This window comes from Typha angustifolia, chromosome 13, assembly GCF_048772165.1.
Source record: "Typha angustifolia cultivar Huaian chromosome 13, ASM4877216v1, whole genome shotgun sequence".
Lineage (NCBI taxonomy): Eukaryota > Viridiplantae > Streptophyta > Magnoliopsida > Poales > Typhaceae > Typha > Typha angustifolia.
The window spans coordinates 17,628,223-17,639,864 of record NC_133251.1 but is presented as its reverse complement, the minus strand read 5'-3'; the positions used below and the strand labels follow the sequence as shown (position 1 = coordinate 17,639,864).

The 11,642-nt window shown below is 40.2% G+C and overlaps 2 protein-coding genes across 5 annotated transcripts; one reads left to right on the top strand and one right to left on the bottom strand.

Annotated features, from left to right (window-relative positions):
* Positions 1 to 3,133, bottom strand: LOC140773077 (probable xyloglucan endotransglucosylase/hydrolase protein 28). The gene is made up of 4 exons (XM_073115435.1): positions 2,755 to 3,133; positions 2,524 to 2,624; positions 1,621 to 1,829; positions 1 to 794 (listed from the first exon to the last, which is right to left on the bottom strand). The coding sequence occupies exons 1-4, from the start codon at positions 2,960 to 2,962 to the stop codon at positions 311 to 313; spliced, it is 1,002 nt and encodes a 333-aa protein (XP_072971536.1). The 5' UTR covers positions 2,963 to 3,133; the 3' UTR covers positions 1 to 310.
* Positions 3,134 to 5,499: 2,366 nt separating this feature from the next.
* LOC140773075 (extra-large guanine nucleotide-binding protein 3-like) lies at positions 5,500 to 11,618 on the top strand. Of its 4 annotated transcripts, none has more exons than XM_073115434.1 (8): positions 5,500 to 6,574; positions 7,022 to 7,159; positions 7,701 to 7,805; positions 7,897 to 8,082; positions 8,848 to 8,983; positions 9,425 to 9,669; positions 10,102 to 10,271; positions 10,585 to 11,618. In XM_073115434.1, exons 1-8 carry the CDS (start codon positions 5,723 to 5,725, stop codon positions 11,168 to 11,170), a joined length of 2,418 nt encoding a protein of 805 aa, XP_072971535.1. In that variant the 5' UTR covers positions 5,500 to 5,722; the 3' UTR covers positions 11,171 to 11,618. The 4 variants fall into 4 exon arrangements, with proteins under 4 accessions (XP_072971535.1, XP_072971534.1, XP_072971533.1 ...); XM_073115433.1 differs by having other exon boundaries at positions 9,422 to 9,669; XM_073115432.1 differs by having other exon boundaries at positions 8,848 to 9,031.
* Positions 11,619 to 11,642: the final 24 nt, after the last annotated feature.

The window sequence follows — 11,642 nt, the reverse complement described above, 5'->3', positions numbered from 1 at the left end:
TAGCAAAGAAAATCCCCTCATCTTTTATTTACTCTTTTCATACATTCCTCTCTGCATCTTTACTTCAGATATACCTAAGAACATCAGGGTGGTTCAGGAAAGTAGTCTATGACGAAGAAAGGCAGCGAAGACACAAAACATGGACAGGACAAAGTGTTATACTTACATTACATATGTGATCTAAATGATAAATCTACTACCCACCAACTGAAACCTCTTACCTTCCTCCAATAAATTCTCTATACATCACAAGAATACATGGTATATATAATGATTCCCTCCCAATGCTTAGGTTTCCAACCAACTGGACTCAAATATCAGCATCTGCCGTGTTCCGACGATGGCGCTTACCATGGCGGCGGCGGTCATAGAGCTTTGCTTCACCTGATGAAAGGAAAAGACCAGCCTCAGAACCAACGCTGCACTCTAGTGGAGGGGTCTGGTAGCGAATGCGATCATAGCAGTAGCCATAAGTCATGTACTTCTTGCGGAACTTCTCCATGGCTGATCGTTGTTCGCTCGACATTGTGATGAAATTGTAGACCTGAGCATCAGCTGCTTCACAGGTTGGCCTGTGACTCGTGGGATCGACAGCACAGCCATGGAGGATGAGATCAGAGAATTCGGCAACATAAGGGGCATATTTGTAATTGACCTTGTAGCGTCCGCCAGAGGTGGCCCAGTTAGAACCATCCCATATGGTGGCATAGAGGGACATGGGCTTAGAGGGAAACTGCCCACCCATGGCTGGGGTCCTCACCACCTCCCTAATTGGAATATCATCAATATAGAATCTGCTCAAGGAAAAGAGGGGAAAACAAAGCAAAATAAAGTTAGGAAGTAAGATTTAAAACTTTGCTTGTAACATGCAAAGGTAATTTTGCTGAACAAAACAGAAGGCAGAAGAAGAAGAGAATCAAACCAGAAAATCATGAGTTCAAGCAAAATAAAGTTTCGAAGGGAATATCTCATGTGAAGATGAAGTTCTGATTCACTCTGTAAACCCAGAATCGCAAGCATGGAACTGGTCCTTTAACTAGGTGAAGTATGAGAAATTCAGAAAAAAAGGAAGAAAAAGAAAGGAAATCTATCCTAGATAGAGATGTCTATAAATTATTTCTTGAAGTTAAGCACCTATAAGGTGCAACCAAAGGAGACCAATATCTTTCAATTATGAGAAGGAAGAAAGAAGATAGAGCATTGTACGAACACAAGAAACTTGGCACATATATGGAGACCAGTTCGTCTCAAACAACCCAACTTAGGAATTCATATTAACCACCCAGAAATTATATCTACCATGAAGCAAGTAAAATGTAGGGGATTTACTCATAGATAAAAATAATAAGAAACTAATACAGAAACAGATCCAGAAGAGCAACCAAGAAGAAATCATTCTGAATATTAAACCTCCGCATCAATCATTTAAGTAGGAAATGAAGGATAAATGGACATCAAAAGATAAAATGTGCTAAAAGGATCAGAATTCCATGGCAAATTTGAAACAAAGCAGCTCATAATGAAGGGAAAATAGGAGAGGACTCAAGTAAGGGGAAGATAAAGTATAGCATATATCTTAAATTCATGTACTTTTTCTTTGAATTTGATAACTACACTTACATGATTCTCTCATGGCTCCACAGGATGGCATACTGATGAAAATCCTCTGTGGGATCAAACCAAAGTCCGTATCTCTCTTCCCTTCCAATCGATGTGCTTCCGTTCCCATAGATGTTGGTTTGAACTCTCCATTCCCTCCCTCTTACGTTCCCCAAGAACTCAAAGTCCAGTTCGTCATGAGTCTTCTCAAACATATCTCCATTCGACATCTATAACAACATCAACAGAAGCTTTTTATGAATTATAATTGCACAGATTTTAGAGTAACAAATTATTCAAACAATTGAATATGGACAGATTATTGGAAGGATGCAGAGAAATCCAAACGGAGACGGGACATGGAAAACCCAAGTTAGAATTAGAAATAAAATACGTGGATTTTAATGAGATGAGCAAGATAAGACAAACAATTGAAAATCCAGACACTTGTAAAGAAAATTTGGAGCTTAAGAAGAAAACACCAACATGTCTGTTCTTCAGTAAAAAAAATTAATCTACAGGGTTCTTACACCAACAGACTCACTGCTCGATAGCGCTGGAAAGGGAGAAAAATTAACACAGGCAACCATAATACTTTAAGGATTCATGAAGAGAACTACTTGAACAGTTCAAGTATATATCTTATTCATGTCTTGCTCAAAGTTCCCTAGAAGAAAAAGCACTTCCATGGAAGAACTAGAAAAGAAAAGTTATCTTGCTCAAGTGGTGTTAGCTTATTGAAGCCAAATTCGAACTTGGAAGAAAGAAATCCCAGAAGGCAAGGCTCGTCACATCGCTACTCGTACTGAAAAATCGCAACTTCGGTAATTCTTTCTCTAAATTTCACGAAAACATACAAGCGTAATGGGATTGTAGGAATGATAAATATTGGGTTTTTATCTACGTGAATGAGAAGAATCATACATAGAAGGCGACGACAACCCCGGCCGCGTAATCAGAGGGAAGCTTGATGGAGGCGCTGAAGAATCCATGGAGGTAGAGGTCCTGAGAAGCGAATCCAGCACCTGAGTACCTCAAGAATCCAATCCACCATCAGATATATATATACATAGAGAGAGAGAGAGAGAGAGAGAAGGAACTAGAAGGAATAAGATATCGATATGTATATATAGTGAAGGAGACAAGGAGATGAACCAGTTCTCTCGTCGAGGGAGATGTGGACTCTTCTCCCATCACGGTGAAGCATAAGGTTGGCGTCGCCGAAGAGCTGCGTGTAGCCTTCCTCGAAGGAGAGGGTGGTGAGGTTAGGCAAGGTGGGAACTTTCTCGCCATTGGTGAAGATGAAGAGAGGAAGGGAAGAACCCAAGAATAGAAACAGGAAGAGAAAAGATGAAGAAGCCATCTTCGTGCTGCTTCTCTTCCTCCCTGCGTTGGTTTTCTCTCTATTCTATCGAGTAGAAGAAAGAAAGAGGTCTATCTTTTTCCCCTCAGTTCCTTGGGAGAGGAGGAAAGAAAGCAATGGTAGGCTTGGTAGTGGGAAGCAGAGCAAAGCTTGCCTTTTTATTGGGATTAGTGAGAAAAAGAAAAGGAAAAAAATGAGTTAATTCTCTGTACCAAGACATGAGAGAGAGAGAGATTTCCTTCTTAACACCTCCTTTTAATTACTTCAATTACCACCTAATTAAAAAAAAATATACTGCTTTGCATGTTCTTAAAATGGGAGAAGATGAACAAATTTGGAAGTAATGAAGGTATGATTACTTGGCAGTATTTAGTTAGTACATAAGTCTTTTTTTATTTGTAAATAGTATTTGTTCTAGAAATGTGTTTTAAGTGTGTAATGAAGTTATCAGACACCTTTGTTAATCAAAATATACATACACACTTTGTTGGCATTTAAGACTTCAGACATTAAACAAACACTGCCTTAGTCTGTGGCAATACTAATTGAAGTAGCATAAGTGGGGAGGACCACACTCTCACTGGGCAACTTGGCCAAATGATGTGCTGGCTAATGGCTGCCCATATTTGTTCCCTTTCTCTCTCTTTTTTTCCCATAGCAGAGGGCTTGTACAGCATTAGACCTAAACTAGATAAGTTCTGGAGAATAACTCAGCTCTGGCACTTTATTCTAATCTTTTCTCTTTTGAAGTTATGATTTATGCTTGTCATGCTTGGGATGCTAAACTTTTAATGTTAAAACACAATATTAAAAATAATTATGATGTTCATAATAATCAAAGTTAATACACTTACTCCTTTGTCTCTTTCTGAACTTAAAAAATAAAAAATAGCTATGTAAATCCTTTAATTCAGGAGTCTATATGGTAAAAAAAAAAGGTGATAGATAGTTTGAAGAACTAAGTGTAATTAAAAACCTAATAATAATTATAATAAGCATTCTATCCAACAGCAAGTGAGGACATATAATAATAATAATAAATAATCGAAAAAATGAGCAGATCAGGGGCTTCACTCTGGTGCAACTTACCAACTCCAACGTGGACGACTCGGGGCATGCCACGTCAGCAGGATGTAGCCGTTTGAGAGGTAGCGGGCCGCCTTAGCAAAATTTGTCGAATCCATGGGCTGGGCCCACAGGCGCAGTCGCAACGGTAACAAGAGCAGTCGCCGCTCGCCCTTCGCCCGCCGTCTGATGGAGATCAAGCGTCCTTGGGGTCACTGGCGGTACGGAGTTGGTCGCAATTTGCATGGGGGCATTGGGCCCCATGTATCACGAGAAGAAACACCTCGGAAACTGCGTAACGACGGATCCCCTAAAATCTTACTGACAGAGTAAGACCAATTTCATCTAATCTAATTTAGTTTAATTTAATTTCCAACTCAAACTCAGTAATTAAACATTTCTCAGCAAAAAATAAAATAAAATTGCGTAGCTAGCTTCAAATGATTTGATCAAATTTATATAATATCGCGTACCCAACTTGTGCTCATCCATTCCACGCAGACATCCCAAAATTGACCCTTGTCTAGAATTACGGTCTCCGTTTCCCAAAGTGACCTCGTGACACCAACTTACATCCCTCTGCCCATTTTCTTCCTTCCCCTCCTTCCTGTACACCAATTCTCTTCCCAAAACGCCCCTCTCCTTCTGGTGCACGTCAAAGACCTACCTCTCTTTCTCTCTGACTAATAACGTCAAAGAGTAGGTAAAGAGAGTTGCAAATGGATTGGGAGGGGAACAAGCGAAGTGAAGTCCTTGTCTGTGTGTTCACATCCAGCTGTTTGCATGTGGAAAGGAAGGGGTTGGGTGGATCGCGATAATGGAAACGGTGGGTGGCGTCGCATTGTTTAGCAAGCAAAGGTTGTCAAACTTTTGGACTTATGCTGCTGCTGCTACCAACAAGAAGAAGAAGATGAAGAAGAAGAAGAATCACCTTGAGTGGGTTTGAAGTACCTGGATCCAATAATTAAGAAAGAAAGAAAAAGAAAACTTGATAGATAGGTTCTCAAAAGTGGATAAGGTCCTCACGACTCACGACTCACGACTCACGAGTAGAGTAAACCAAGGCCTGGCCCACCATCGACGACCAGTTAGGAACAATCCAGCAAAGCAACCAACGCCTTTGGCCCACTCCGAACCACCCATGGCCCAAGTTTGGCCCGGTTTACTCGTGTGTCCGGGCTCCGGCAAAGAACGCCCCCATTCTATCTATTTATGTATTATTAAATAAGTGAATTAATTCCTCGTTTTATTAAGGCCGGGCCGCCACGTGGGCAGCCCAAGCCCAACTCGCATGTTTCCCAAAAAGGATAGCTTGTTATTATTTTAGATGAATAAGCCTATTCAAATATTTAACTTGGTGAATTAGTAGTCTACTTTGACTCAATCATCAGTAGCATTTAAAACATAAAATACATACAGCAGCGAATAAAAAGAGGAACTTACCTGTTTAATAATTTATGAGCCCATAATAACTAGCCGTTATTGGCAGCCCTCCCCCACCGACGACAGCAAGAAATGAGCCTGCTGACTCACAGCATCTTCCGTCAAATCTATCCGTTACGTCTGCAACTCTGCTGCATTCCTTTCCTCCTCCTCCTCCTCCTACCTCAGTTGATTTGATTTGATGGCGTCCACAAAACCCTAATCGTAGATCTAACTGTAACTCCTTCGGCGAAGATATCTAAGAAGTTTGGAATGGCAGCGGCGGCAGAGGCGGAGCCGGACAGCAAGGGCACGACCTCGTGGGAGGAGGCGCTGAGGAAGATGTTGCCTTCCGGAGCTCCTCTCCCCGACGAGGAGCACCTCGACTACTCGATCGCCTTCGAGTACGAAGGCCCTAGTTTGGAGCCCATAACCCAACGGAGCTCCTCCCCGACCGTCGCCGGGATTTCTGCTGACATGGCGGCGCTGCCAAGGGGCCGACGTTTCTCCCGCATCCGGATCCCGGAGCCTCCGCGATCGTCCTCCGCCGTCCCGCCGCCGTCGGACTCCGATGGCGGAGGCGGCACGAGGTCGCCCTCCGAGTCCCCGCCGATGCGGTCAGGGGCACTGTCGTTGGACGCTTCTGACGAGTCCCACGATGCTGGCGTAAAGGCGCCGGACCTATTGCCTCCGTCGAGGGACAGGTGGAGTAGGAGGGGGATCTGCAGCCGATGTGGGAAAGGTAACATCTTGAAGGAGAGGGAGGTGTGTTTGGTGTGTGAAGCGAAGTACTGCAGTAATTGTGTGCTGAAGGCGATGGGGTCAATGCCCGAGGGAAGGAAATGTGTGAACTGCATTGGCCGGCCAATTGCGGAGTCGAGGCGGCCTGGCCTCGGGAAATGCTCAAGGATGTTAGCTAAATTGTGCAGCCCACTGGAAGTTCAGCAGATCATGAAGGCGGAGAGGGACTGCGCCGCGAACCAGCTCAGGCCAGAGCAGTTGGTGGTCAACGGGCAGCCGCTGAGGCAGGAAGAGCTCGATGAGATCCTGGGGTGTCCGATGCCGCCACAGAAGTTGAAGCCGGGGAGGTACTGGTATGACAAAGATTCTGGATTGTGGGGAAAGGTGACATTTTTTGTACCCAAAGTTCTAGCATTTTGACTTGGCTTTTTTAGTTCTTCACTTATTTCCATGTTTAAATCCAAGTGAAAAATAGGGATTTGATGGATAGAAGTACATTGATGGAGCACATTGTTGTTGTATCTCTTTTTTTCTTATAAATGAAAAGCACAATTATGCTTCATTTGAGTTCATATTTCTATTGTGAGATAATAGGTGGGTATCAGATAAGTTGTCTAGCATAATAACAAAAGAAGGTTCATACTGAGAGAGCTAGTTTCTTTGGGTTTAAAGAAGTTTGCTTATGCCTGTTGTGGAACTAGGATCTCCCCTTAGGTTTAAACTTAACTTTATTCCTAATCTGCAATTATAATTTCTTTCCTATTAATGATCTGGCTACCTTATATTGAACATAGAGTTGGGTTTTTATGTCTTCTTCGGGTACCATGGCAGGAAGGTGAGCGACCTGACAGGATTATTAGTTCGAAGCTGAATGTTGGAGGGAAACTGCAGTCAGATGCAAGCAATGGTAATACACAGGTCTTTATTAATGGCCGTGAAATCACAAAAATGGAACTTAGGGTGCTAAAGGTAAGGTCTTAGCTTTTTTCTATGATATGCTTTCTCTGTTAGTTGTCCAAGTTGATACGTACTAGCAATCACCACTTACTCTATTTTCTATTATCTTTACTATTTATGCAACATGTGATTGACATAGCAATTTTACTGTTAGTATTGTGATATCTCATTCAGTTATTTTTTCAGAATTTTATTTCAATGAAGACATACATCTGAATATCTCTGACTTCAACTTAATTGTTATCCACAAATCTGGAAGTCTCAGTTCACTACACTAAGAGTACTATTGCTTTTGATATGTTGATTCATCTAAGACAGGTTTCAATCCTCTCTATGTTTGAACAGTTTTCAATACATGAATTACTTTCTTTAGTTTGTTTGTACCACATATTAGGTTAATCTAATAGACTGATTTCTTAGCATGATGTTTCAAGTGACGTTGGTATTTTTTTGGGGTTATTCATCATTTTTTCGTAATATTACAGCCTGTCTCTTCAAGTTCTTAAAGCTCAAATGGGTACTTGACTAGAGTTTTAACTGGATATTGATTCAGTTGGCCAATGTCCAATGCCTCCGAGATACTCATTTCTGGGTGTATGATGATGGTTCTTACGAGGAAGAGGGACAGAGCGTAATAAGAGGAAATATTTGGGAGAAGGTACATTTCATCTTTTAATGGATGACTGCTCTATGTTGATGGCAATTCTAGGTCAATTAATTGAGCAACTATTGTGCTGTTTGCTAGTCAGGCATCAACTCGTCTTATATGTTCGCTGTTTTCATTGCCCATGCCTCCTGGAAATCCTCCTGGGTTCGGAGAGGATGCATCTGCATTTTCAAGTAGATCAATTCCTGAGTATCTAGAGCAAAAACGAGTCCAGAAACTTTTGTTGCTTGGACTCGAAGGCTCCGGATCCAGCACCATCTTTAAACAGGTACTACAGCTACTTACTCTGTATATATTATTCATTCTTCCAGTTGAACTACTCTACAAAGGTTTTGAGAAATCCATTATAGCATTAATTATTATATATTTTTGAAGCAACTTTTCCATCATGCATGATTATAAAATTATAAGGTGATGAAGTATAAAGAATGTTGGTCTTTCACTTCATCATGGAGTTATTAAAATCCCATAAGCTCCAGTGGTACTGATAGTCTGATACAAATATCAATATATAATCATGAAAGTCAAAACCAAACACATGGATCATGACATAGAGTATCTGAAATATCTGGAATACATAGGTTGTGAATTTTGGATGTTTCTTTCTTGTTCATTAAGTAAAAAGAATTAGAAGGATAATTCTGCTAACGGTTGATACGTGTTTCTACATTTTTCTACACTTACCATGTATATATGAGATATATAATGTTCTTTTTTTGTCAACATTATATTAATATCCACTGTAGCTTATATGTTGTATGCTGTGGATTTTTCTTATGTTGTTTGTGCAATCTTAATTTGTAATGCTATGTTCTGGTTGGAGCTTTGTTAACATACTCAGCGGATTGAAATTGTTTTTTTCACAATGTACCTCCTAGTTACATCAATTTTAAAAGTTTTCCACACATTGATGTAAGAATATTTACTTGTTTAGTGGAATGCTCATATTGCATTATCTTGTCAACTTGCTGAAAGATTACTCCATTTACTATTTCCATATTTATAACATATATTACTATTTCCCATCACATAGGCCAAGTTTTTATATGGAAACAAGTTCACTCCAGAAGAGATGGAAAGCATGAAACTCATCATTCAAAGCAATCTCTACAAGTATCTTAGTGCATTGCTTGAAGGAAGGGAACGCTTTGAGGATGAAGTTATGGAAGGTAAAACAACTCACAGGTTGCATGCTGAAAATCCCAACCATTGTTTAGGTGATTTCTACACTATTATAGAATTAGAATACTCTTATGATCTTTCTTTAATTTTTATCCCTTGAAGAAAAGAATTCACGGGTGATGGGCTATATGTTGATGATCCAGCCATTGTTTAGGTCAAATTCTACAGTAATCTAGATGCCTTTTAGTCTCTTTATTTCATTCTTAGATTTAGGGTTGTCTACTTGTACTTTACAACTAAATTTATGGTCTATTCCTGTATAATATGTCATACACTCGTGATTGGTGAGAATTTTAACATGTTAATAGTAAATTTGTGATCATGAATCTACCTTCTTGTACTTTCTTTACAATATTGCAAGTTGAAGTTGATTGGGCATGTGAATCATGAAAAATACGAAATTAAGATGCTATTGTGAACGATAGCAGGGGAAGGCAGCATAAAGGAAAGCAGGTCAAGTGTGTATTCAATCAACCAAAGGTTAAAGCATTTTTCAGACTGGCTGTTGGAGATTGTGGCACTGGGAGATCTAGATGCTTTTTTCCCTGCTGCCACACGGGAGTATGCCCCTATTGTAGAGGAGGTCTGGAAAGATCCTGCAATTCAAGAGACATACAAAAGAAGAAATGAGTTACCTTTTCTCTCCGATGTTGCCAGTTATTTTCTTGATCGGGTATGCTCCCAGATACATTATAAGAGCCTCATTCAATCCTAGACCGGCTATACTTTAAGTTTAATTATTTCTGAGTTGAAGTTTGGTTTTTCTCTGTTGTGGATACATTTATTTTTCTACTGTGTACTCTTGTGTTCTCTTTGTACCCATAAACATGCATCAGCCTTTTCTTTGTTTATATTCATCCCTGTGGAGCTACCCGATGCACAGCCATTCCATAAACTTAGTATTCATGCCATCCCCCATATCCCAGATGTGTTGTTACAGGTTTGTCATTCCATATAGAAAAAAAAAAAAAAACTTAGATGATTCAAAGACCAAATCTTGACAACTCTTGGAATCATTGCTTTGAATAATTCCTGGTAGTGAGTGAAGGTTTTTATAAGATCGCACTGATGGCATATTTTGATTGTATGGTGCACTTGTCTTCAGGCTATCGAAGTATCCAGCAATGAGTATGAACCTACTGAGAAGGACATCCTATTTGCTGAGGGTATCAACCAGTGCAATGGTCTTGCTTTGCTTGAGTTCTGCATAGATGATGAAAGTCCGATATCTGAGCCATATAGCAACAAATTTGACTGCCCATCTTCTCAAACAAAGTAAGTCCTTTTTCTTTTATCATAGTGTTTTAGACTAACTGGCAGTCAGGCGTTATACCAAAGACAAGTATAATTTATTAGATAATTAAACAATTAAATCAATTATCTCCTCTAGATGGCTTATATCCATGTAACAAGTTAGCAACATTATCTCTCTCAGATTCTTAGATTAAGTTGAAAGCTAGATGACAGTTCCAATACCGATTGGAAGAACTTGCAAAGATTTGTCTAACTAACAATAGTACGAACACTCATTCTTTTACCATTGATCATGCAAAAGTTTACCAATTTTGGTCTTACTCCATTGTTTCAGATACCAGTTGATTCGTATAGAATCTAACGGATTGACTGAAGGCTGTAAGTTGCTGGGAATGTTTGAAGATGTCCATGCCGTGATCTTCTGCATTTCTCTTAGTGACTATGACCAGACATGGGAGCAAGCCTCAGGTCAACTCTGCAATAAGATGATTGCAAGCAAAGAACTATTTGAGAATGTAGTGAGGCACCCATCTTTTAGGAATACGCCATTTGTGCTTCTCCTGAACAAGTACGATGTCTTTGAAGAAAAGGTTAACAGGATACCTTTGACAGTGTGCGAGTGGTTTGCAGACTTCAGCCCAGTGAAGCCGCACCACACTAACCAATCACTGGCCAGCCATGCATACTATTTCATTGCTGTGAAATTTAAAGATCTATATGCCTCCATCAGTGATAGGAAGCTTTTTGTTTTCCAGACTAAGGCTCTGGAGCGCACCACCGTCGGTGATGCTTTTAAGTATGTTAGGGAGGTTCTGAAATGGGATGCTATGAAGGATGAAAACATTTTTACAATCCTGGATGAGTCATTCTACAGTGCTGATGTAAGCTCTTCGACATACCTTCCGAAGGAATGGCGATGACTTAAGCTCCTTCCTGGACACTATCCAGGAGCATTGATTGACCTCTTCCTTGTGATGGGAGAGAGTTGATCCCCAAAGTAGTGATATGGGCGGAGATTCTTCTGGTAATTTGGAAAGCAAGAATTGAGAATTATCCACTGCATAGGTGCAATGTAATGGTGATGATGCAAAGTAGTGATATGGGAAGAGATTCTTCTGGTAATTGGAAAGCAAGAATTGGGAATTATCCACTGCATAGGTGCAATGTAATGGTGATGATGCACAAGAAGGAAATATTTCACTTGGCAAGGATGCACAAGAAGGAAATATTTCACTAGAGGTTGTACTGTTTGTTCCAACTTCCTCTGAATATAAATGTGTAGTTGTTGTGAGATGAAATCTGTGTTTACTTTCAACGGAAAAGTCCTCGAAATAATAGAAATCACTGTGGACTACTAAACTTTTGGAATATTAGGAGCCTAATTAGGACAAA

What these genes read in the sequence shown, in the direction of transcription:
- LOC140773077 (XM_073115435.1), bottom strand. Translation starts at nt 2,962, where the DNA reads ATGGCTTCTTCATCTTTTCTCTTCCTGTTTCTATTCTTGGGTTCTTCC. An exon ending in CTCCCTCGACGAGAGAACTG is followed by an intron (nt 2,625 to 2,754) that starts GTTCATCTCCTT and finishes TGAGGTACTCAG; the next exon opens with GTGCTGGATTCGCTTCTCAG. An exon ending in GGGTTGTCGTCGCCTTCTAT is followed by an intron (nt 1,830 to 2,523) that starts GTATGATTCTTC and finishes ATGTTGTTATAG; the next exon opens with ATGTCGAATGGAGATATGTT.
- LOC140773075 (XM_073115431.1), top strand. Translation starts at nt 5,723, where the DNA reads ATGGCAGCGGCGGCAGAGGCGGAGCCGGACAGCAAGGGCACGACCTCG. An exon ending in CCAGCACCATCTTTAAACAG is followed by an intron (nt 8,083 to 8,847) that starts GTACTACAGCTA and finishes CCCATCACATAG; the next exon opens with GCCAAGTTTTTATATGGAAA. An exon ending in TGCCCATCTTCTCAAACAAA is followed by an intron (nt 10,272 to 10,584) that starts GTAAGTCCTTTT and finishes CCATTGTTTCAG; the next exon opens with ATACCAGTTGATTCGTATAG.